Below are 24,466 nucleotides of genomic sequence, written 5' to 3'. Positions count from 1 at the left end.
CCTTAAACACAGTATTAATTCTGAGATAAACATACATGACAACATGCAATTGAATTATTCTCCATAACAATATAATTTATTCAGGTGAATACAATTCATACAGAACAACTGCTACCATTTCCTTAACAGCTCTGGGACTTTCCATCTTCTCGTAGACAAGCCCCAGTATGGCTTATTAAATGCTCTTAAAGTGGGTAGCACTGTTTTAACCTTAACATGTTTCTAAACTATCCATCTATCTGTTTTGTCACCTGCTAATTCTGTTCTGGGCACACTGGGGGTGCAGTCTATCCCAGCAGCACTACATATAAGTCAGAGACCAGAAGATGGGGTACCAGTAAGTGCAGGTCCCACTCATATTCGCATACACAATTATAAAGCACTAATTTGGTATTCACAATTAACTTAACATGTCTTTAGAATACAGGAATGAAAAATAAAAATGGAGTATCTGGAGTAAAATCCCACACAGACATGAGGAGAAAGTGCAAACTCCACAAAGACGAGAACCGAGTCCAGGTTTCAAAGCCAGCACTATGACCAGAAACACTACCAAGATTACAAAAGTGGTTCACTTCTGTATCAGTCTGATTGTCTGGTATGCTGATGACGCAACTGCATAATTTGAGGTAGCTGTGATTTATCTCCTGTGCTTTTTCCTAGTTATCTATTGAGATAACACATAATGACAAATATAATAGGACATTACAATTAGCCAAGTACATGTATCACGCAGGATTTAAACACACTTCCTGGATCAAAGAAAGCAATGCAGAGCTCAGTGCAACGAAAACTAGAGAAGTGTGTTGTGGGGTCATGAGAAAATGTGTAAATAAATATTTATTCTGCCTTTGATTCACTAAAAATGAAAGAGGAAGTGGTGGAGCAAATCTGGTAATTTAGCATTTAGAAATTTCTGTCATGATGAAAGTGTTTACAAGAAAGCACAGCAGCTCCAGTTCATGTGGAGGAAGGCACAACACTTTAGTGTTAAAAGGGACATTTTATCAACAGTCCATGATGGCTCAAGGAATCCATTTTCACTTTTATTATTATTTCTTAGCATAATATTTCACACTGGTAGCCCACTCTGGATTGGTTCTTGCTGCTACCTTGACAGGTTCCAGCCCCTGTAACAATGAAATGAACAAAAAGGGCACAGATAAGAAATGGTGTTATTCTCTCTCCATTAAGAAGTAAACCTATCAATGCCCTTATGGATGCAAAAATTACACACTGTATTTACCAGTCTGGATTGTTGCACCCTTCCACAACTGGTTATCAGTGAGAATGAAATGTCAGCATCCCTTAGCACGTTCACATTTTTTTTGGCCTGCTTCCATTACAGAATCCAATAAATTCCTCTTAGTAACGAAAAATATTTACAATAAAATTATTTACTCCTACTTCCATAACCGTATAATATTATTATTTTGGATGAAGGGGGACCTGAATAATTTAGAACAAGTTTATTCTTTGGTCTCTGTTGTCCAGAATTTTACCATTCTTCTTTGTCTATAGCGATAGACTTAAGAGTGTATAGTGAAAGGTTTTGTCCGCTTCCTCCATATTCTGGAAGAAAGGTCAGTGGCATCCCACCCAACTCCAACCACCAGTGAAGCTCAGTTGTCACTAGGACTTGATGTCATTTAAAACTCTGTAGTAGTCACTCCTAGCAGTATTAATCCATACAACTAACTCTCCTGTTTCATGGTGGCTCCGAAATCCATACTAACCCCTACTTTCTCTTCTGTTCTTTTTCCGGTTTTCTGTGGTGGTGATCTGCGCCACCATCACCTGATCAAAGTGATGTCCCTACATTGATGGATTAAAGGCTAGAAGTCCACATGACCGTCATCAAGTTCTTCCATGTGAACCCTGAATACAATGATGACTGATTGAGGTCATTTATGTTAGGTAGAATGCCTAAAGGGGGTTGGGTGGTCTTGTAGCCTTGGAACCCCTGCAGATTTTATTTTTTTTCTGCAGCCGTTTGGAGTTTTTTTTTTTTTTTCTGCCCTCCCTGGCCATCGGACCTATCTTTTATTCTATGTTAATTAGTGTTCCCTAATTTTATTTTCTTATTTATTTTGTCTTTTTTCTCTTTCTTCATCATGTAAAGCACTTTGAGCTACATCATTTGCATGAAAATGTGCTATATAAATAAATGTTGTTGTTGTCTCTTTTAACAACCTACTAGACCCTCTTCTATCTGGGTTTGGCAAGGGTCACTCTACAGAGACTGCACAGCTTTCAGTCACACATGCACTTAGCGCTGCTCAAGCTGCACCTCTCTTCTCTGTCCTTATCCTTCCTGACCTTTCATCAGCTTCTAACAGGGTTAAGCTCTACTGCTTCCCTCGAAAAACTTGGAATCTATGGGTCTTTGGACTGGGGTCTCCTGGTCTAGCTCCTTGTTTTATTCACAGAAAATATCCACATGTGTGCCTCAAGTATCAGTGTTGGATCCACTTCTCTTTTCTCTCTCAATTTGCTCCTTGGGCAATGTTACATCTATTCTCTTAGCTTGTCCTACCACCTTTATACTGGTGATGCATAGATCTTCCTTTCATTTCCCACCAACAACCCACAGGTTTCTGCAAAGATCTCCAACCTTTTTCTCTGCCAACTCATCCTCAACCTTTCAAATTCAGATTTTCTGTACTTTCCTTCAGTGTTAATTTTGTTGATTAAAACTAAGACAAAAGATACTCGATACTTTTTCTGTGATGAAAATGGAACAAAAACTAAATAAACATGTGCCTTTAATGACAAAAACTAAGACAAACTTTTAAAATTATTATTGATTTGTTGTTGAAGAAAAATAAATAAAAACAAAAGATGTTACAAACATACAAGTGGACAATGAACAGGACAACATCTCTATTACACATGACATGGTCAGCCTGCAAATACAGTGCCAAGCCTTTTTAGCCTGAGTGTCTGTGCTCTCTTCTGACTTCCTCTGTTGTAACTCCTCGTGTTCGACAACGTGACTTACTTCCATGTGTTTTACCAGGTTTGTGGTGTTGCCACAATAACGTACAGTCTTCTGACACAGCACTGCCAATGTGAATGTAGGACAATGAAAAGTGCGGAAAGAAAAGCAGCTCCTGTGTTACACAATATGACACGTTTAATTTAATATTAATGCTCTTACCATGCTTTTCAAAAATTATTTCAAATAAACTTACATATTATTGAAAATGTGTAATATTGATACTTTTAATGTGATCGTAGATATTTAATTAAAAGGTGAGGATCTGAAGCATCAATTCTTTTGTATCCATCCACCCATCCCTAGCATCCACTTACATATACGGGCACAGTGGCAGTGACGACAACAGTCATAGTCACTAAAAAATCAGGCAAGTTTCAAACAAAGTGGCTATTTGGCTTGTCTACAAGATCATTGAAATGAGCTCCTCCATTTTTTAATACCAACATAAAATGTATTTAGGATATCAGCACATCTCCCAATAATACAATTTGATCTCATCAGCATTGCTTCATTGCTGAATACGAATCTGCAAACACTAAATTTGTGTTATTCGTTTGATTTTTGAGGGGAAATTAATGTTTATGAGCACAACCCCTAAAATGTGAAGAACACAGTAAAATCACTTACAGTATGTCATATATTAGAATGGTACTTTAGCGAATGTAATGCAGTCTTTCAGCTACGATTGACTTCAGGTAACTTTTGTAAGTGTGGATTTGCACACAGGCTAAGCAATAACCAAGTCTGATCACTCATGTGAGACACAGCACAGCAAAGACTCTTTAACAAGTGTGCTGAAATGTTGGATTAATTTAAAAAAAAAATGACTCATCTTTTAAACGTTACTCTTTAGTGAGTTTTTTAACAAGTTAATACTATAAATATACATCTTAGAGTAGCAAATGTTGCAAACCTAACAGCGTGATTCTCTGACAGACCAGATTTTAAAAGTATTTTGTTACAAAAATAGCTTAAGGGTTTGCTTAAATGTAAGTATCCTAAATAATTTTTGAATGCACTAATTTAACAGAACAGATATAATAATTGACTTTTTACTTTTAGTATTACTTTAAGCAATATTTTTCAGTTGCAGGACAACAATATCAGAGAATACATTTAAAATGTGCACATAGTCAGATAATCAGATAGTCCATGCTGATCTCATTCTTTATAAATCCTGCATTGAAATTAAATGTGTGCTGCTTGGCCTAGCCTTTTTTGGTAAAATCTTACAGCAGCGTAACTAAGGCATGTTGAAGGCCAGAAAACTGACCAAGAAAATTTGGTGTAAATTCTTTCTATACCTTCTCTTCATGTTATCTATACTAATAATAGGCAAAGCCCTCACTGACTGACTCATCACTAATTCTCCAACTTCCTGTGTAGGTAGAAGGCTGAAATTTGGCAGGCTCATTCCTTACAGGTTACTTACACAAGTTAAGCAGGTTTCGTTTCGAAATTCTACGAGTAACGGTCATAACTGAATCCTACTTACGTACATATATACGTCCATAGCCTGCAGCTCGGTCGCAGTGTGAGGCGGCATTGCATCCCCATCCCCACGCCTCCCACGTAGTTGGCTGCCTATCTATATTGTGTCCCCCATCCCCACACCTCCCACGTAATTGGCTGCCTGCCCATATAAGGCTGTCCGTCGCTTTGGTCTCTTCATTCCCTTACTTGCTTCACCACGGTATTCACATCTCCCTGCTGATAACTGCAGCCTTTTTTTTTTTTAATCCACGGCTTCTCCGCTGTTTTATTGTTTGTTTATTACGCTTATAGTTATTGTGTAGGTATTTTAGACTTAGTTTACATTGTTCAGGTACCCATTTCTTTTACTGTTCCAACCGTACCCGCATTAACATGTCTATCGAGGTGATCACCATTGATCAAAGAACTGTCACTTACTGAGTGGTTTCCCTGCCCGGAGATGCCACCTACCTTTTCCATTCTCTGTGTTACATATTGCACGGCCATATCAGGCTCACTCTTGATATCTAGAGGAACATTGTGTCTTATGTATTGAATGACTGGGACAGGTTCAAGGTGTGGACTGATGATGGTACAGGAGATAATTATACTACACAGGAGCACCACAAGAGTGAAATGCTTAAGCCCTTCACCTATGCTTCTGCATGTGAGTTGATGGCTGCCGCTGAATTGTTCGGTTGTCGCTTTCAAGTGTACTGAAATGGCCAAATATTTTACACCTTTGGAGAACCACCAATGCCTATTAAACATCTTAGATTCACAGGTGACAATTTGAGTAGTGGACACTTTGATGTTTATGAATGTTTAAACTCTCAAAAGCTGGATGCGAAGTTATCGATGAAGCCGATTGTATGCTTATAACGCTTGACAGATGCCAAATGTCACTTCAACACAAGTCCTGCAAATACTAACGTAATTGAAACAAACCATGAAACTCAAACCGATTATGACAGCAGCAATCCAAGGAGGCATGTCAGACGGTACATTTTCTAATGCAGCTAGATAGAAACAACTTTGTGACACTGCCGCCAAATACTTGCAGAAAAATCCATAAGTTAATAGACACGCTGTCGCTAAATACTCGCAGGCAAATCCACAAGTTCATAGAGAAGCTGCCGCTAAATATTCACAGGCAAATCCATGAGTTAATACCGGGAATGCCAGTTAAACATCTTAGATTCATGAGTAGCGATTTGGGTAGTGAACACTTCGATGAACGAAACCGGTTATCTTTACAACGGTTGACAAACACAGAATGTAACTTGAACACAACATGTCCTCCAAATACGAACCTGATTGAAAGAAATAATGACAATCAAATCCTTGATGACAGCAACACTCATAACAGTGACAAAAAAATTACATTGACAATCAGGTTATGTTATTTTTAAAATGTTTCCTTTTCTTTTTCATAACTTCTTTAACACACTATTTCTCCGCTGCAGTGCGGGTATTTTGCTAGTGTTCAATAATCACTACTTGTGGTTTGTCTCATTTGTGTACAAGTTATTATAACAGTTTAGGGGTATTCCGTGCATAAGTTAAACAAGACATCCATCTGATTTTGACTGTTTGACTAGTTTACTTTTACATTTAGTTAGCAAAAAAACTATTTACATTTTCTCAACTAAAATTAATTTATTTTTTGTCAGCTAAAACTAGACTAAAACTAACAATAATTAAATGAATAAAACATAACTAAAACTAAAATGCAATTTAGTCAGAAGACCAAGGCTAAAACTAAATAAAAATCTACTGTTAAATTTAACATTGCTTTCATTCCGATTCTTCTTACTCAGATTTGTCTGTAAACATTGCTCTTAACACATCACACATTACATGTTCACCATCAGTCACCAACTCTGGACTCATCACGTTCATTCACTGAATATATTTCTTTAGTAACCAAATCATGTTGTTTTCTTCTTTACTTTGAACTTTTCTCATTAATTAAGATACACAAATCCTTGTTCAGGGACTGCTTCTCTCTCAGCTGGGCTTTTGAATGAAGCTCCACCAGAAGACAGTTGTAACTGCTATCCTTCCTCCCCAGCTCTTCCAGAATGTAGCTGCAAATGGTATTCGCAGCTTTGGTCTCTCCACTGGGTTCCACATGCAGCAAGGATCCACTTCAAAATTCTTGTCTTGACTTATGTAACTCTGACTGGTTCTACTCTTCAATACCTTCAGTCTTTGGTCTCACCATATGTCCATTCAATAAGTCTACGTTCTGCCTCCGATTGCTGACTATCTCTTTTCTTGCCAGGCATGCCAAAAGTGGACAATGTTTCTCCATTCTTACTCTACGGTAAAGCTGTGGAATGATCATCTTTTGGCTATAAAAACTGCACCCTATTTAGTCATCTTTTGAAAACACAGCTTCTCATCAAATATTTTAGAAACAGCTTAATGTCTCTCCTACTGGATACCTGCTATTGTACTGACAAACAGTCTAGTTGAAAGTATAATTATATAGTAGTAGTTACTACTCCATCTTGCTCAATTTTTTATGTTGTTCTCTGCTGCCTTCGATGCTTGCATCTTCTAATTTTTTTGTATGTATTATAATTTGCTTTAAAAGTCATCTTGGATAAAGGTGTCTGCTAAATAATGACAACATAAGTAATAAATAATAAGGAGGATCAATAAATGGCATCTTCCCATATGATATCCTAATCTTTCATGTTCTTTTGCTCTCCATTTTAAAATGCTTAAATCTTGCTTAATTACATTTTTTCTTATTTTTATAGTTTGAGATTACAACTTTTTTTCTTTTCATATGCAGAGGTGACAAAGTTTTTTTTATTCTGCTGATCTAGTCATTTTTTCTTATCATACTGTTTTCTTAAATACACATCTTTAGCTACATTACAGTTTTCAATTTTTTACCCATTGTTTTTTGTTTTAAATTTAACTCCTCAAGTCAGTGCGCCAGTCCATTAAATGCCAGGCTCCATATAGACAATAAACAGGCCAAAATCTGAATTCGGTCTGTGAGGCAGCAGCACTACCCACTATGCAGCTTTGGAATATTCTAACTAAACTAATCCCAGCAGTGTTTTTCTTAGAACTTGTAGTTTACTCACTACTTAATATGAAAACAAAGTGATTTCTGCTGTCATACAGATCAGACTGCATGTGTAAACAAATGCTGGTTTCACCCTCAAAGTTAAAGACAGTTCCCTCAAATTTTATAGAGAGACAAAGATTACATGGGCAGATGTTTAACCAGAAATGCCTGGCACCTTGTAAGCTGGGACTCACGTTTTGGTAGGGTCCAACGAGAAACCGATTGTGAACATATCTTTCCACCAGACTGGTTTTTCCGACATACTCCTTTCCAAGCATCACCACTTTGGCATCCACGCGTTGGCCACTCATTATGGGATGGGGAGGAGGGGAAGGGAGGGAGAAGAAACAGGTGGTGTTCACCAGAAGCTAATAACCAGATGTAGGTCTCAGCAAGGATTGTATCTAGGAGAACAAAAAAGAAGAAAAACTAAATAAGTGACTATATGTAATGTATAAGGCATACGTAGGAAATTTTGCAACACTTTCTACAATTTGGCCAAAATTAAAAGGAAATGTCTGCAATTTACTTTTGGTTAACATGAAATGTCAAACTTATGACTGCAGCATAATGGAACAATCGGCACAACTGGAGGAACCTCACAAGAGTGTGTTTTGAATGACAGCTGTTACTGAAGTCATTGGGGACGAGAAGGAATCAGTAAGGAACATTCATAGGCAAAAAATAAATATAGAGCACTGTTACTTGAAGGGGCTTCATGAAAAAGCCAAGAGAGTCCGAGAATTATGATAAAGTTACTGCAGGTGGACAATTCAGACTGACACAAAAAAAAGATACAAGTACTTCTTTCCCACTGATGACAGGCAGCTGACATTGAAGGAGACTTCAGAAAAATGTGGAGCGTACAAAGTCCATGTAGTTAACAAAGGAGTATGTTTAAACAATTCTATTATTAACAACTGACAAGGAAACTAATTGGGTTTCAAAGCTTTCTGGGTAACACCTTTACACTCTGTATATATAGTTTTAATTCTTTATATTTTTATTTATGCATGATCATAACATAGCATTTCCAGAACTGCCTAACCAAATTAAGGGCTATTGGACAACCAGAGCCTACTTTGGTAGCAATAAGTTAAAGGCACTTAAGGCAGGGATTACCCTGAACACTGTGCCAGTCTATCACAGAGCTTGCATACACAGGACAGGGTTCAATTTTGGATTACCAATTAACTTAACTGGACTCAAACCTAGCAAATTGGATTGCTAGGGCAGTAGCATTACCTGCTGTGCCATACTATACATGTTCAGTCAATTAAAAAATAATTTTACCCAAATAAAAAGAATGATTAGAAAATATGTATACATTTGATTATCAAGTGCAAAATCATTTTAAAACTTGTTATATCACGTCATTTTGTAACCCGTTTAATCTAGACTAGGGTCATGGGGGTGCTGGAGCCTATCCCAGCTTGCATAAACATTACAAATAAATGAAACACTGGACAATACAATTCCACTCTAGGTATTTCAAGTTACTTCACTCAAATAAGATACAAGAACTAAGAAGCATGGCTAAAAGATCATCTGCCAATACTACAAAGGGACTTTGGGAAGAGACACCAGCTGTACAAATCACTCCGACAAAAAAGAAACAGGGATCAAGCTTGTTTGAAGGCAATGTCAGGGAGTAGACTTACAGTGGCAGTTCTGCAGCCATTAAACTAGAGTCCCACTTCCTGCTGAAGTATCAAGAAACTGATATACTTTGAAAGTTGCTTTGTGCATCTTCACAGGGACATCTTCCACTGCTTAGGTCCTTACACATAGCAAGCCTGATGACTATGTAACCCCCACCCCCAACTTTACTGACCTCATCATCCTCCTCTCTGTGCCAAACTCCTCCACTCACACTTAAATCTCTGAATTCATGCTGCTAGATTACCGCACAAAATATCTATGCCTGTTTGCATAATTGTCTTATCCTTGCCATGGGTTAGATCAGTTTATTGACTAATGGTGGCTTTCCTTATGCTACATGCAGTAAATTCTTTCACACATCCTGCACAGTTAACACAATATTTTGTAAGCATGATTGCCATAAAAGGTTTAATGCTCTGTAATTTAAAAACAAAAAACAATTCTAACTCAATAATGCTTGACTGATACTGCTCACCAAGAAACAAATCAAATGTATATTAACCTTATATACATATGTGGCAGTGTATTTCCATGCCCCAAATATCTAGAATACTTTACCTTTAGAAACGTGCCAGACCGGTACAGTTGAACACTTAAAAAAAACTCCTAAAACCCACTTCTATAATCTCGCTACCCTGATCACAATTACTAGCATCACTAGCATTCCTTCATATTGGGGGGGAAGAAGAAACTGGTCGATTTCATTAAAGGCAGTCCTATTTGGTGTTATTGCCTGATTACTAATCACTACTTTTGTGTGCTTTCTTATTTTCTGTCCGATTCTCTGTGGTGGTGCTATGCGCCACTGTACCCTGATCTAAGTACAGTATGTAGCCACTTGAGATGTTGCAAAGATGAAGAAAATCTCTACAAGTGCATCCCGTTAATGGTGACACATCCATGGACTGTAGAATGGCCTGGGTGGTCTTTTGGCCTTGGAACCCCTACAGCTTTATTTGCTCCAAAATCCCACCAAGGTGCAAGCTTGATTTTTTTATTTTATTGTCCTCTAACAATAATTTTTGTTATTACCTGGATGATTCTTTACAGTTATAAGTAATTGTTTTTTAGTTTTTACATTCTTTTGCATCTCTGTTTAGACATTATTATTGTAAAGCACCCTAAGCTACTTTGATGTATGAAAATGTGCTATAGATATAAATGGTGTTGGTGGTGGTGGTGTTGGTGTTATTAATGTGGTGAATTATCTTTTTTCCCACAGGGGGGCACTTCTGATCATCAAATTATCAATCTATTTGCTTACACTGCATCTTCCTTTTCAGAAACATAAGGAGTCAGAGGCTACCCTGATAAAAATTTGTAAGGCATACTCAGGCACTTAAGACATCACAGTCTTTAGGAAACATCCTTAATTCAGCCGGGGCAAAAATGCTATTTAGAAATTACAAAGACTACAAAAGATTGGATAAATCTATGTCAATAGTGGCCAATCTTGAGTATTGTATCTGGGATGACAAACTCAAAATTTAAACAACAGGGAAGGAACAGCACAAACTAAATCATCTTCCTACCACATCCCAAAAAAATGCAGGTTAGGTGGGTTGGTAAACTGGCCCAACATGAGTGTGTGTGGGTGTGAGAGTGCTCTGTCTTTGACTGGCTTTCTGTCCAGTGCCGGTTCCTATCTTGCCCTCGATGAAGCCAGTATAGGCCCAGGTCATATTACCCTGACCTTGACAAGGGGGTAGGGACAAAGAATAAATGAATGAATGGCTCTTGAAAAGTTCAGTATTAATCTGATTATAAAAGCAAAAATACCAAAATTACATAGCTAAATAATTGATAATATAATTAATAAAATAATTACATGCATCTCTAATTACATAATTAATTAGAAATAATTAGGTTTAACTGGTATTTGTACTATCCTGATAGAGAATAATTTATATAGAGTTTGAATTTAAACATACAGTATATCTTTTATAGTCATTGTTTAAGGAAAGGAAATATGAAAACTGGAATTATGTATGTAATTCACACAGTTATAAAGATTATATAATATGCTGTCATTGTTGCAATGGTTACTTAAATAATGCCAAGTCATTTGAATACTGAGATAATCTTTGTCTGTAGCAACTTAATGAAAAAAAAGAGGTAATATACATATAAGATTGAAAATAGGTAATATGCAAATGGAGGTTTTTATATGCAGATGAGTCAAAATTATGTTAACACTATTGGATTATTTTTATTTCAACCACACCTTTCCAGGTCAATGGGTAGGTCATGGTGGACTACTGCCATGGCCTCCACACTCCCCTGATTTGACACCCTGTGATTTCTGGTTATGGAGTAGGGAGAAGGAGCGTGTGCATAGCAGGAAAGTTTGTGATATCAATGACCTGAAGGACAGAATATGGACTGTGGTATCATCCATCCATCCATTTCCCAACCCGCTGAATCCAAACACTGGGTCACGGGGGTCTGCTGGAGCCAATCCCAGCCAACACAGGGCACAAGGCAGGAACCAATCCTGGGCAGGATGCCAACCCACCGCAGGACACACACAAACACACCCACACACCAAGCACACACTAGGGCCAATTTAGAATCACCAATCCACCTAACCTGCATGTCTTTGGACTGTGAGAGGAAACCCACGCATTCCCTGAGAAATGTGTGTCCAGGCTTTAAATGGTTCTGTTGCTCATTGGTTTTTGTGCGTTGAACATGATGGTGAATAGGTTGAGACATTCCTGTAAATCATCTTGCACATATGAAGTTATGTTTAGTGAATAAATTGTTTCCGCCATTCACATGTTAAAATAATTTTGACTCATCCTGTATGTATGTGTGTATACTGTATATATACACACATACATATACATACACACTATACACATATGCATAAAAAAAGAACAGACGACCTGCTCTTTGAAAATTGCATGTGCTAATTTACTAAAATTAAGCGTCAGGTTTAGTTATCCAACTGAGTTACCAAGGATGTTTGTCAGTGATTAGATTACAATTCTTTTTGACTGTAATTTAAATGTATTTTAGGTTTTGAATATTAATAAAAAATCTGGATTCACTGACTTTTACTGAATGCAACTGAGCACGATGAGGTTATTACTGGTACAAAAGAAAATATATAAAAACTGTGCTTCAAAAACTCTTAAGTACAGGAACAGGTTACACTAATGAAATAAGACCTCCACACCAGGGTTTGTGCTGTATTAGTAAACAGGAAGAAGGTTTGAAAGCTGTTGCAGTAAGTACAATGCTTTGCTGCCACATCTCATAGGTTCATAGGGTCATTACTGTCAGGTGTACACAGTACAGTGAAAGTCTTATTTGCATTAGCAACTGGCACTACAATGACATTTAAAATTTAAAATCAAAAGCTCCAGCCTAAAGTTGCGCTTTTTGATAAAGTTTGTTAATATTAGCACCACACATATACATAAATATACATAAATGGTATGTTATAAATAAAAAAACAAAACTTGAAATTACAAACATTAGAATTTAATGCAGACAGATCTAATAAAACAACATATTTTACACTTGTCCACTTTGTCAGTTTGGTGTTCTTCGCTTATTTTAGCATGTTTGGGTTTTCACTTGATATAAAATTAAAGCAGAAGCAGAAAAAAAATGACTGCCTAATTACTGTCACTCACTACTATCGATGTGATCGTTTTCTTTTAGGCCTGGTCCCATTTTTCTTTAAATTAAGGTCATGTAATAAGTAAAACAGCAAGAAACCCCCCCAGCCACTAGAACCATCAGAAGAGATGCAAGTTTCATTTATCTTTAATCACTTTTGGAAAAAAAACAAACCTGCCCAGCTCTCCCCTCTTCCATCCGTATTGAAACTATACTACTATCTAGAAATGATGAACATACAGTATAGGCAGCTTGAATAATTTATTTCAAAGAGTGCACACTCAATGATCTAAAGCATTGTTGGGAATGGACTTATGAGATCATAAATGCACCTCAGCCATTAGTAAGACACAATCTTTATCAATGTTTGCAAAGCATTGTGTAATTTAAGATGGCCTCACATTACATAACTTCTGGTTGGAGGGGATGTCAATCATGATGACTGTTGTCGCTGATTTTGTCACTTGAAGACTAGAAACTGTAGGGGACTACAAATTACACGTTTCCAAAGTATTGTGAGCTTGCCCATTTTATGAAAGCAAATAATGTATGGCCTTACCGAGCTGGTGCCATACAAATGCTTTCCCAGTACGGCAAGTTCAGCCACCTTCTCGGTCCTTTATTCCCCCTTTTTACAAACCCCTTTTCACCATTTTGTGCGTTGCAAATCACTTAAACTATTACCTCAAAAAGAAGAATAAGAAGGAAAATATACTGTACTTAAGCCAGGAAATAAACACTGCCTAAAGCATAACAACTGTGAACTAATGTGCATGGATGTCTCCATCAGTGGAAACTGTGACAAACTGGCATCCCTGTCCAGTGCTGCTTCCTGCCTTGTGCCCAATGCTGCTGCGACAGACTTAGTGCTCGATGATACTGAATTGAAATAAGTGCACTTGCTAATGTTAACACACAATTGAACGTTTAAAAAAAATATACATATTATTTTCCAAGTTTTCGGATGCAGATTTGGTGGATGTAAAATCACAGTTTGCTTTAAATGGCTGTAGGAGGCCATTGCATCTGACAGTGCTTCAGAGAGCAGTTATCTGAGCTAAAGGAAACATACTGAAAGGACTGACAACATCCAGCACTGCACTTCTCTTGCATGTGATATTTAGCACATTACAACAACACAGTTTAAAATTGTAAGCTGAGCTGGAGTTACTACATAACAAACCAGGATGGCCTAAAACTCTGATCGGATTACATGGTATGACTTCCACATGCCTTTTGATACTTCTTGACATACAACTTGTGCATATAAATCAAGCTACTGTGGTAAAGTGGAGATCTGACGATGGTGTACCTCTGTGGGTTCCTTTCTTTTCTTTCTCCAGTGCAGTGGACTGTGGGGTATCTCAGTCCCATTTATTAACTAACATTAATAACTAACATGAACTCAACTTACTCAAGGCTTCCATTAGCCTGAGAGTACAGTTATGGTTGTCTTTTATTAAGGTTGATGCACTTAACCTTAAGGGCACCGAGCCATCATGCCAGAGGTGTCAAGCGCAAGACAGGATTAAGACACAGAAACCCAGATGAGTGCCTCACACTTCACTGCCTTTTGAAATTAAGAAAAAACAGCACCAGGATTACAGGTGGATGATAAAGGTCACCTTCTTTTAATCTAAAAATGACAGAATTTATATAAACAAGCATGTGCATAAATGGCAGCTACTGTATTAACTTGGTATGCATAATTTAAGACAAGCAAAAATAATGAAGGACCTTGCACTGAATGAACAACCAGGGCAATCAGAACAAGCATGAGGCAGAATTCACATGAGATCAGATGTTTGAATCTTTAACAATTGGGAGCCAAACTCCTCACTAACTTAAATTAAAGTCACCAATTAACCTAACCTGAATTGGGATGTGAAGAGAAAACTCAACACAGAGAAAAGCCCACAGTAAGTGGGGGAGAATGTGCAAATTCCGCATACCAACTGGGAGTTGGATTTAAACCCATAATTTCAGATTCATGATGTATCAACCTGCCACCCATATTCCTCACTGTATGGGTTATTTTTGAACAATAATCTGTAAGAAACTCCAGACTTCATTGCTAACTGAAAACTAAAGATAAATGAAGGCATTTACAGTATGGAAATGAAGGCTAATCAAGACTATTGGACACTGACAATAATAGACATAGGAAAATCTTTGTTTTAATAAATAAATCAGCGTAATAGACTGGTGCAAATTCAATTCAATTAATTACTGTTTATGAAGAGCTCTCTTCACTGATTTTAGGCCAGAAGTGCTTTTTTATATATAACACTTGGGGACTTATAGGGGGCTCACTTCGCTCGCCAATCCCTGTGCCTGCACTACGCCCTAGCCTCTTTGCGGTTCTGCCGCCCCCCTATGGGGATGCGGATGTACAATTTACTAACTATTTTACATTACAGCGAATAATTAACCATATTAAAAAATAGTAAAACATAAATAATTTCACTGCTGCCTCACATTAAGGAGACCAGGGTTCGCTTCCCGGGTCCTCCCTGAGTGGAGTTTGCAAGTTTGCACCGTGTCTGCGTAGGTTTCCTCCCACAGTCCAAAGACATGCAGGTTAGGTGTATTGGTGATCCTAAATTGTCCCTAGTGTGTGCGTGTGTGTGTGCCCTGCGGTGGGCTGGCGCCCTGCCCGGGGTTTGTTCCTGCCTTACGCCCTGTATTGGCTGGGATTGGCTCCAGCAGACCCCCCGTGACCCTGTGTTAGGATATAGCGGGATGGATAATGCCTGAGTGACTGACAATGCTGTAATTTGAAAGTAAATTATGTTTCATGTTGCGTTACAAGTTATTTGTTGCTTAATACGATTTCGTTCTGTTTGGCTTTGAAAATAACATGCAAAAACTATATTAACTTACACTTTAACTGTAAAACTTCAGTTAAAACAATTTTTTTAATTACATTTTCGTCAATATTGCATTGAATTGTGATTCTGTATTTGGACTGTCATTGTGATAACGCAACGTATAGCTGCTCCTGATTGAATTTCGTTTGTTTCTCTCTATTAAATAAAACGACTTTTTCGAATGTTTGGCTCCGAGATTTGTAAATTGTCTCTGCAAAAGCTATTCTAATGGGAAACTTAACGTTTTAATACGAATGGCATATCAAGATCTCATTTGTTGTCTAATGTTATCCCCTGAAGATGTACTAAATTACCTTTCTTGGATTTATCCTTCTTTCTACAGTAAGTCGTGCGGAGGAAGACAGTACAGTTTTAACGGTTGTAGATATTCTTCGGGATATTGTAAGATGATGTTTTCATCTTCCACATGATCACCACCAACTGTTTCAGCATAGTCTATTGATACACATTCATCCAATTTGCTGTGTAACCGATCAATGAATGAGAGGTGATAGTACCGTGTACAAGGTTCAATATGGTTGAGAGGAGGGTTTGACCTGAAAACATCTCATGGCCAAAGTCTCAACTTGTGGCACATGAAAAAAAATCTTCCAAAAAGTCTTGTCTTGTCGCAGGAATTTTGTTAAATAACAGACTTATTCATAAAAAATAAAATCTGTCAAGCACACAGTGAAGCACAATAGATCTAAATGATTAACAAATAATGACAACATCAAGTCCAATAAAGTTAGAACTGTAATGTGAGGAGTACACTACAGGGTAAAGAAAAAAAAGAAAAAAAAAAAAAACAGTCAAAAACTTTCCAGCAGAAAGTAAACTTCTGTGGGGTCCACAGTCACTCAGTGATAGGAGACTCTGTCACAATTCTGATGATCTGTGACAGCAGACAAAGCTACAGTCCCAATGATCTGGCAGGAGACATCAAGTACAAAAGTACCCAGTTTATCCAGTAGTGCAACTGTGCAAGTGAGCAAATGACCCCGGTCTACAACTCCAAGGCTCTCATATTAGGAAGGGTCTCTCGGTTTCTTTCTTTCGAGTCTGCATCTGGGCAGTCTAATGAGAGGTGGAATGAATTCTGCGGTATCCAAAGGTTCCCAGTATGTCTAGTGCAAGTGAGTATGTCCCATGAAGGCTTAAGATGCATCCAGTGTTGGTACTAAATGTGTCCCCGACACTGCTCAAACTGGCTCCAGCTTCACGTCACCAGAACGTCAAGCGATTCAGTAAATGCATGGACAGAGAGAGTTAAATTAGTCACTGTAAAATACAAGTTAATATTGAGGAGCTGACGCTGGATTGTCATCCTCCATCACCTGGATAAGGTAACGGGTGTCAATTCTTCAGATTTATTTGTGTTTTAGGCCACAATCATAACAATTATGTACTGCAGATATAGACAAAAAAAGTTCACTCCAAGCCAAACAATTCTAAAAAATTTCAAAATAAACTCTGACATTACCCCAAAAACCTCTCCTGAAAGGTTAACACTGAAATCCCAGGCTACAATAAACTTAATCAGCATTGTTAGCTGCTGAAAACGTGAACTTTACATTCAGAACACACTATATGCTGTTTTTTCGCAAAAGGAGAAATTGTCATCTGTTCAGAACACCACATCTGAAAATTTAAAAACAATTTTGTAGCCCAGGGCTCTAAAGGACAGAAAACAACAAAGCGTGCAAGTGTACACTACGCCAATGCTTATGGGCTGCAAATTTTTCTGAAATGTTAATTCATGCCCATTACTGTTAACATTCATTTCACCATGTCAAGTGACCATCATCTATCACATGCCCACAAAGCATAAAATGTCAAAATTTTAATGCCCTTCTGTATAAAAATGACATGGACTTACATAAATAGGTGACATAACACTTTGACTGTGAAGCATCCTAGGTTGTATATAAAGCACCCCATCTTACAGAGCAATGTGCCTTCCTGAGGCAGCGCGGTGGACTGGGATTACAAGTGGACTACAAATTTCTGGTAAGACACCATATGTGTGGAGTTTAACTGTGTATTCCAGTTTGTCTCCTGCACCAAATACATGCAGGCCAGAACAAGTGGTGTCTGAAAATTAGCTTAATATGAGAGTTTGCCCTGGGGCGGACTGGCAGCTCATCCACGGTTGCTTCTACTTTGAACCTCATTCTTCCAGGCTCACTAAATTTTATTAAGATCATATGGACCGCCAGATGTGCCATATTTCAGAATTACCCAGACCTGAATAACTTTATTATTTTGAATATAGGATTTTATAGTGATGAATATGTAAATTTAAACAGATATATTCACCACACGATAAGTAGGAGAGAGGATTAAATGTGTTGATTGTGAACGTTAGAAAATGCAAATAGTGGTTTATAACACTTTTACAAGCTGGACAACCCAATTTATAAAGGCAAATGAAGGTGTCTTGAAACAAACTCTCATTTTACAAAGCAAGAATGTTGTTCTTCCTTTACAAAACTTTAAGGCAATCCATTCTCATGTTGTGTTTTACATGCAGAACAACTGTGTGTCGTGTTTAGAAATAATCAAACTTAACCAAAGCAAAAAATCATCAACTCTACGGGCAAAGTCAAATTGCCAAAGCGTTTCCTTGGTAAACTTCCATCTTTCACCTTCTTGCTGGTCAGCATTATTTTGAAGTTACTGATGCAATCAGATGCCTATCTGGAGCCAACACAAACACACACAAAGCAACAACTCACAGCAGACCGATTCAGAGTAGCCAAAGTGAAAGTTGATTTACTAAGGAACTTTAAAACTACGAACCAACATTATCAAACAGAGCCACAATATGATTCACAGATCAACTTTTTAAAAGTATGCTTTAGATAACCTAATAAACCATATCAAGTTGGCATGCAGTCACTGAGCATATTAATATTTAACTCATCTTTATTCCGTTAATGCACTTTTGCTAAATTAATTGAATGATAAACACCTTAGTGTGCATACAAATTAGTCTCCTAGTTGTTCACTGAGCACCAGGGTTTAAAACTTTGACCGTCACACTTAATAAAACATAACAGTACAGAGCTGAGGTGGTTGGTGCCTATCTTGATAACATCAGGTGCAAGCAGGTCTAAACCCTTAATGGCATGACAATCCATTGCAGGGCTGTCCCACTGGTTAACCTAAAAAGCAAATGCTGCAGTTGTAGAAGGAAAAGCACAGTCCATGGAGAAGATCCAAGTAGATGAGGTTGAACAGACAAAAACACACAGAAACAAGAGGAGGTAATGAGCTGAAACCTATGATTCTGACTCAGTGAGAGAGGATCAACTATGCAGTCCCCTATTTAAAATACATGAAAACACAAAACAGAGAGATAGAGGAAGAACAAAAGGCAACTATGAATCACAATTTACCATTTTATTGTCAATGCCTTTGGCTGAACAATAAAACATATATACATATATGTATTGGCCAAGCTCAATACTGTTTAATTTCTTGTATGACCAATTCAAATGCTTCACTCCACAACAATTCAACCAGTAAATCCATCACAGATATTATGAATTATGAGGAGGTGACAGTTTTAAACCACAAAACCAACCAACCTACATCACAGACACACATGAAGGCATTCATTTTTGGAAAGGGGGAAAAAAAAAATCACATCTGTATTTCCATATAAGAAACTAACAAATGCTGGTCAAAAAACATGATTGTATTAAAGGCACTGAAGATTGGACAGCCAGGCCGTAAAATGTAACTTTAAATAATTGGGTGAAAGTAAGCTAAACATGGGATGATAGATCAAAAGGTAAAGAAGTTTCTTAATACTTTCATCAACTGGAGTAAAAACCCAATTTGATAAAATCAGCTTTAGGGGGAAGATTTTAATCTGAAGAGAAACTTGTTGGTCTAGTTAAAAAACTGGTTTGAGCAATAAATCAAAATTTCCTCATTTGACAAATGTTAAATAGCTGGTGAATGAATCTGAAGGGGGGAAATATTACTTTGATTTATATATACTAAAAAATACTATTGTTTGTTTAATGGCTTCTTTCCTTTTGATAAACTGGTATGAGCATTGATAGATCTGTGAGTGTGTCTATCTATAACACACTATACATAAACTACGTATGTGTATATTTATATACACAGTATACTCCATATATAATAGTGGATGGCATGGTGGTGTAGTGCAGCGGTTCCCAAACTGTGGTACGTGGAGCCTTTTCAGGTGGTACGCATCGCGGTCCCTGAAATTTAATTTATCTGTGCAAAACCCTTTATGACAAGCCTGTTGTGAGCAAAAAACAATAAAAACTGTTTAAATACAATAATACGTGGATTCCCAAATTTAGTGTGGTGTGAAATTTCGTCATCTGAATAAATAAAACCTATTATTCGAATCAGTATTTAGTTCATTTAATGCTACCATAATTCCGTTTCACAGAAGTCAACTTCTACTTCACTGTTTAAGCTTATAGTCACTAGATAAAAACACAACGCGGACACTATTTAGTCTTCGGTAACTCTGCCTCACAGAAACCGCTCGCGTTTGTTGTTATACGTGCACTGCCGCTGTATCGCATTGTAGTGACTAGATCTAAGCACAAAGCCGATACCATTTCGTCTTCAGTAACTGCGTCACATACAGGCCGAAGGCAGGATTTAGTTTCGGGGCGGAATTGATCAATTTATGTACATGCACAAATTTTTTCATTAATTTTTTGCATAATTTCTTCCAATTCTTTAACTTTTATTCAGATTTTGGGGCGGTTTAGACCCGAACTACCCCCCTTACAGCTCTCCCTTCCTTTCAACAAGGTGCAGGTGGTACGCAACGCAACTCACTTAACCTCAGGTGGTACTTGACGTCCAAAAGTTTGGGAGCCCCTGGTGTAGTGGGTAGTGCTGCTGCCTCGCAATTAGGACATCCGAGTTCGCTTCCCGGTTCCTCCCTGCATGGAGTTTGCATGTTCTCCCCGTGTCTATGTGGGTTTCCTCCCACAGTCCAAAGACATGCAGGTAAGGTGCCATTCTAAGTGGCCATTCTAATTTGTCCTTGGTGGGTGCATGTGTGTGCGCACCCTGCCTGGGGTTTGTTTCCTGTCTTGCGCCCTGTGTTGGCTGGAATTGGCTCCAGCAGACCCCCGTGATCCTGTAGTTAGAATATAGCGGGTTGGATAATGGATGGATCGATGTTGAATAGTACACACAATTACTGAATTTCACTGTACTCTGTACACATGAAAATAATCACCCTCAAACCTGGATGGAACAGAACTTTTTAAAATTAAACTGCAAAAAAACAAAGTCATACTAACTGGCACTAAAGCTGAACTCAAGAAAATGAGCTCTTTTTCAATCACTCTTGCTAATGATGCCAAAAGACCTTTTCTAGGAATCTTGGTTTCATTTTTGAGTCCTACCTTTTTTAATAGACCAACATTAATCACATTGAGATACTTAATTCCTTCCCCCTCAATAACACATCCCGTATTTGCTCACTTCTCTACTTTTCCAATGCTGAGAAACTTGTTTACACTTTTATTACATCCTACATTGACTACTGCAACTCCATACTGGCAGGTGCCGCTTCTCCTTTTTTTTTTACCACAGCTCCATTTGGTTTGAAACTCAGCTGCAGGAGTCCTTACACTGACACACCCTGCTTCACTTATACTGGCTCCCTCTGTATTCTAGGACTGAAGCTAAAAATCTATTACTAATCTATAAAAACTTTCAATTGTCTTGCACTGGACTATATTAGTAACCTCTCCCATCATTATGTTCCTCTTCACCAACTAAGGTTCACCAATTCTGGCAATCTTGTTGTGTTCCCAACAAACTTGCACTCTGTTGGCAACAAGGCTTTCATATCTATGGCACCCAGACTTTTAAAGGACCTCCCTAAATTAAAAAGATCAGCAGACTCAATTCATTATTTAAAAACAACAACTTAAAGCACATTAATCCAGGAAGGCAATTAACTTACCCCGACCTTCTGACCCTTCTTTCAGTTTTCTCTCTTTGTCTAGATGCGCAGGATGATTTGCATTTTAATTCTAGTGTATTGTCCCTTACTCTACATCAAAGCTTTTTGTTTCCTCATAATATATATGTAAAGTTTTATGCAGATATTGTATCCATTGTTCCATATGTCCCATTGTTTATTTGGAGTTTTTGTTAAGTGCTTGGAGCATGAGAGAGGCATGAAAGAAATAAAATGTATTATTATATATATATATATCTCAACAATTCAGCAGTTTGTATTCTTATAGTTTATTTGGCTGACTCCTTTATCCAAGGCGACTTACACAATTACACAGCAGTACAACATCTTCACAAGTAGTGCACAGGCTGACTAATAGACTTGCTCAAGGTCACACTGGCAGCCGGAGGTGGGGACTGTCCCTTGTCAAAGGCAGACTGACAAGTGGTTACATGATGATGCTGAGCCGTGTCCACAGTTTTAGAAGAGCGGAATAAAGATAAAAGGGCAGAAAGACAAAAAAAAAAGTCAGAAACCAAGTAATCCAAACTGACATCAGATGAAAGCCACAAAGTGATAATGTACGTTTCACTTTCCCTTTTATTTCTTTGTACTTAAATAACCATCTTGCTTTTCGTTTGCACCAACGGCACGCTGACACAGCGAGCAGCAGGACTGACAGGAACAGGCTGTACGTGGCGCAGGTGGAATGAAAGAAACACCGCATGTCATAATCCATTCGACTATTACATCACTGACAACTTTTCTCAAGCTGCTCAGGCGACGCAATTTTTTTTCCTCTCATGTGTCCAACATGTAAGCTGTCACATAAAAACGCGCAGTGCATAAACGTAACTTAAGCGAAGGGTTGGGTCATTCTACTTCTCTTCGTAAGATATAAAAAGTATTTTTAAATTATAAGGCAACAATAATAAAAAGCTACACAATTAAAAAAAAAATCCAACATCGGTGCTTTAAAATTTAACTTTCCTATTCATCTGCGTTTCTAACTACACTCTCGGCGGACTATATATATATATATATAAAATTTATCCATATATCCATAAATTGCATAGTTATACTGTAAACAGAAGTGTCTGCATATTGAAGGAGTCCCTAGGATCAATCGCAAATCAAGTATCGTGGTCGTTTTGACGAGCCGCTCTCACTTGGGCCATTTCGTCGGATGCCCACTTCCAGCTCCACTACAGCATTTCTTTATTGACAGTAAACCGAGGCATTCCTGCGAAAACTTCACATTTGTTTCACTTACCTCGACCTGTTTAAGAAGCTGGAGTGTTTGTGAAGAATCTGTGTTTCACTTCAACAAAGGAAACGCCGTAAAACCGGCTTTCGGTTTTCTTTTCAGTTATTCTCAAGTGGAGCCGTCCAAGCCTCCCCTTCTACGTCTCGCTGTAGCACCGACGGCCTCACGAGCGAGTGACTCGGAGGGGGATCGTTATAAACACATCTCGGAGACATTGACAGTGGGAACTCGGTGATGTGTGTGTGGAACAAGAAGAGCTCGACAAGAGGCAGCGAACTGAAATGACGAAACGGCTCAGGTTCATGAATCTTTGTCCTTCTCCTTTTCCGTCTCTCCACTGAACGGATAGGAGGAACCAATGTTTAGGGAAGTGGTGTTTGGGGGGCCAATAAAGGCGCAGGAATTGCTCCGCTCCGCAGAGATTGTGGTCGGTTGTCTTTTGCGGTTGCGGCAGTCGGAACTTTCAAAGTCTTTTGACTTTTTAAATTCATGCGAGTAATATACAGACATAACCTGTCTTTTAACATTAGCAATATTTTTGGAAAAATACATATTAAATGTAGTTTATAGTCGTAACATGTAGGGCACCGACAAATAAAGACGTGTTAATAATAAACTTAATACTGTGTACGTCCATAACAAATTCGTGAACTCCCAATGAATAAAGAAATAAATAATGGCAATAAAGGTGAATTTTAGAATTATGCTACAGTATGTACTAATTTCTGAAATAAGAAAATACAGTTTAACGTTAACAGCATTAAACGGTTTTCGTTTTAGTTGCAACTTTTTATCTAGCTTTAATGCATTGCATGATTTAAATACTGTATAGTAATAAATACACAAACAACTAGTCAAAAGTACGGACGCACCCAGAAATGTTCGTGTTTCTGATGCAAGTTCATACATTGTTTTAGTCAAGATTCCATTAAATTGATTTAAAATACAGTTAAGACAGTGCTTCTAATGGTTATATTACTGCTTGATTTTTAATTTACAGGTATTATTCACATAGGACTACAAAGCCCCGTTTTCAGCAGCCATTCCTTCAGTATTCAAATAGTTAATCTCCTTGGCTTATCTTTAATTAGTCACTTTAAATGGCTAATTGGTTAGAAGAGAAACCTTTGTAATCGCTTTAGCATCCCTGAAACCTGTTATTCTGTTCACTTGGGTTGCACGATACTGGATTTCCTAAAGTTCAGTTCAAAAATAGACAAAATAAAACAGCTTTCTTAAGAAATATGTCAGTCCTTTATTTCAGAATTAAGGTTATTCCATGTCAGAGAGTGCCAAGAAACCGAAGATTTCATATATAGGTGTCCAGTACTGTCTTAGGAGAACTGGGCAAAATGGATTTAACTGGGGAGGAAAAAAAAGGGAAGTATCAGATGAAGAATTGTGTAAGAGGATAAAGGACATCAGAGTTGGTAATGTGAGACACAGGTTCTAAGTTGGCCTTTTCCTTAAATACACACTGAAAACCAGCATC

General features: G+C 37.8%; 1 protein-coding gene across 2 annotated transcripts in view; it reads right to left on the bottom strand.

The window, feature by feature from the left end:
• Positions 1–23,368, bottom strand: part of rab24 (RAB24, member RAS oncogene family) — a 60,741-nt gene extending 37,373 nt beyond the window's left edge. Inside the window, exons 1-3 of one of the 2 annotated variants that reach the window (XM_039773834.1) lie at positions 22,981–23,368; positions 22,033–22,168; positions 7,760–7,969 (exon numbers count right to left, since the gene is read on the bottom strand). In XM_039773834.1, coding sequence (XP_039629768.1) covers positions 7,760–7,876 — 117 coding nt within the window. In that variant the 5' untranslated portion in view covers positions 7,877–7,969; positions 22,033–22,168; positions 22,981–23,368. The remainder of the gene's footprint in view (positions 1–7,759; positions 7,970–22,032; positions 22,169–22,980) is intronic. The other variant, XM_039773833.1, reaches the window with a different exon arrangement.
• Positions 23,369–24,466: the final 1,098 nt, after the last annotated feature.

The sequence above is a fragment of the Polypterus senegalus genome, chromosome 13 (assembly GCF_016835505.1).
Source record: "Polypterus senegalus isolate Bchr_013 chromosome 13, ASM1683550v1, whole genome shotgun sequence".
Classification (NCBI taxonomy): Eukaryota; Metazoa; Chordata; class Cladistia; order Polypteriformes; family Polypteridae; genus Polypterus; species Polypterus senegalus.
Note: the sequence above shows the minus strand (reverse complement) of the source record. Positions and strands in the feature narration are given on the sequence as shown.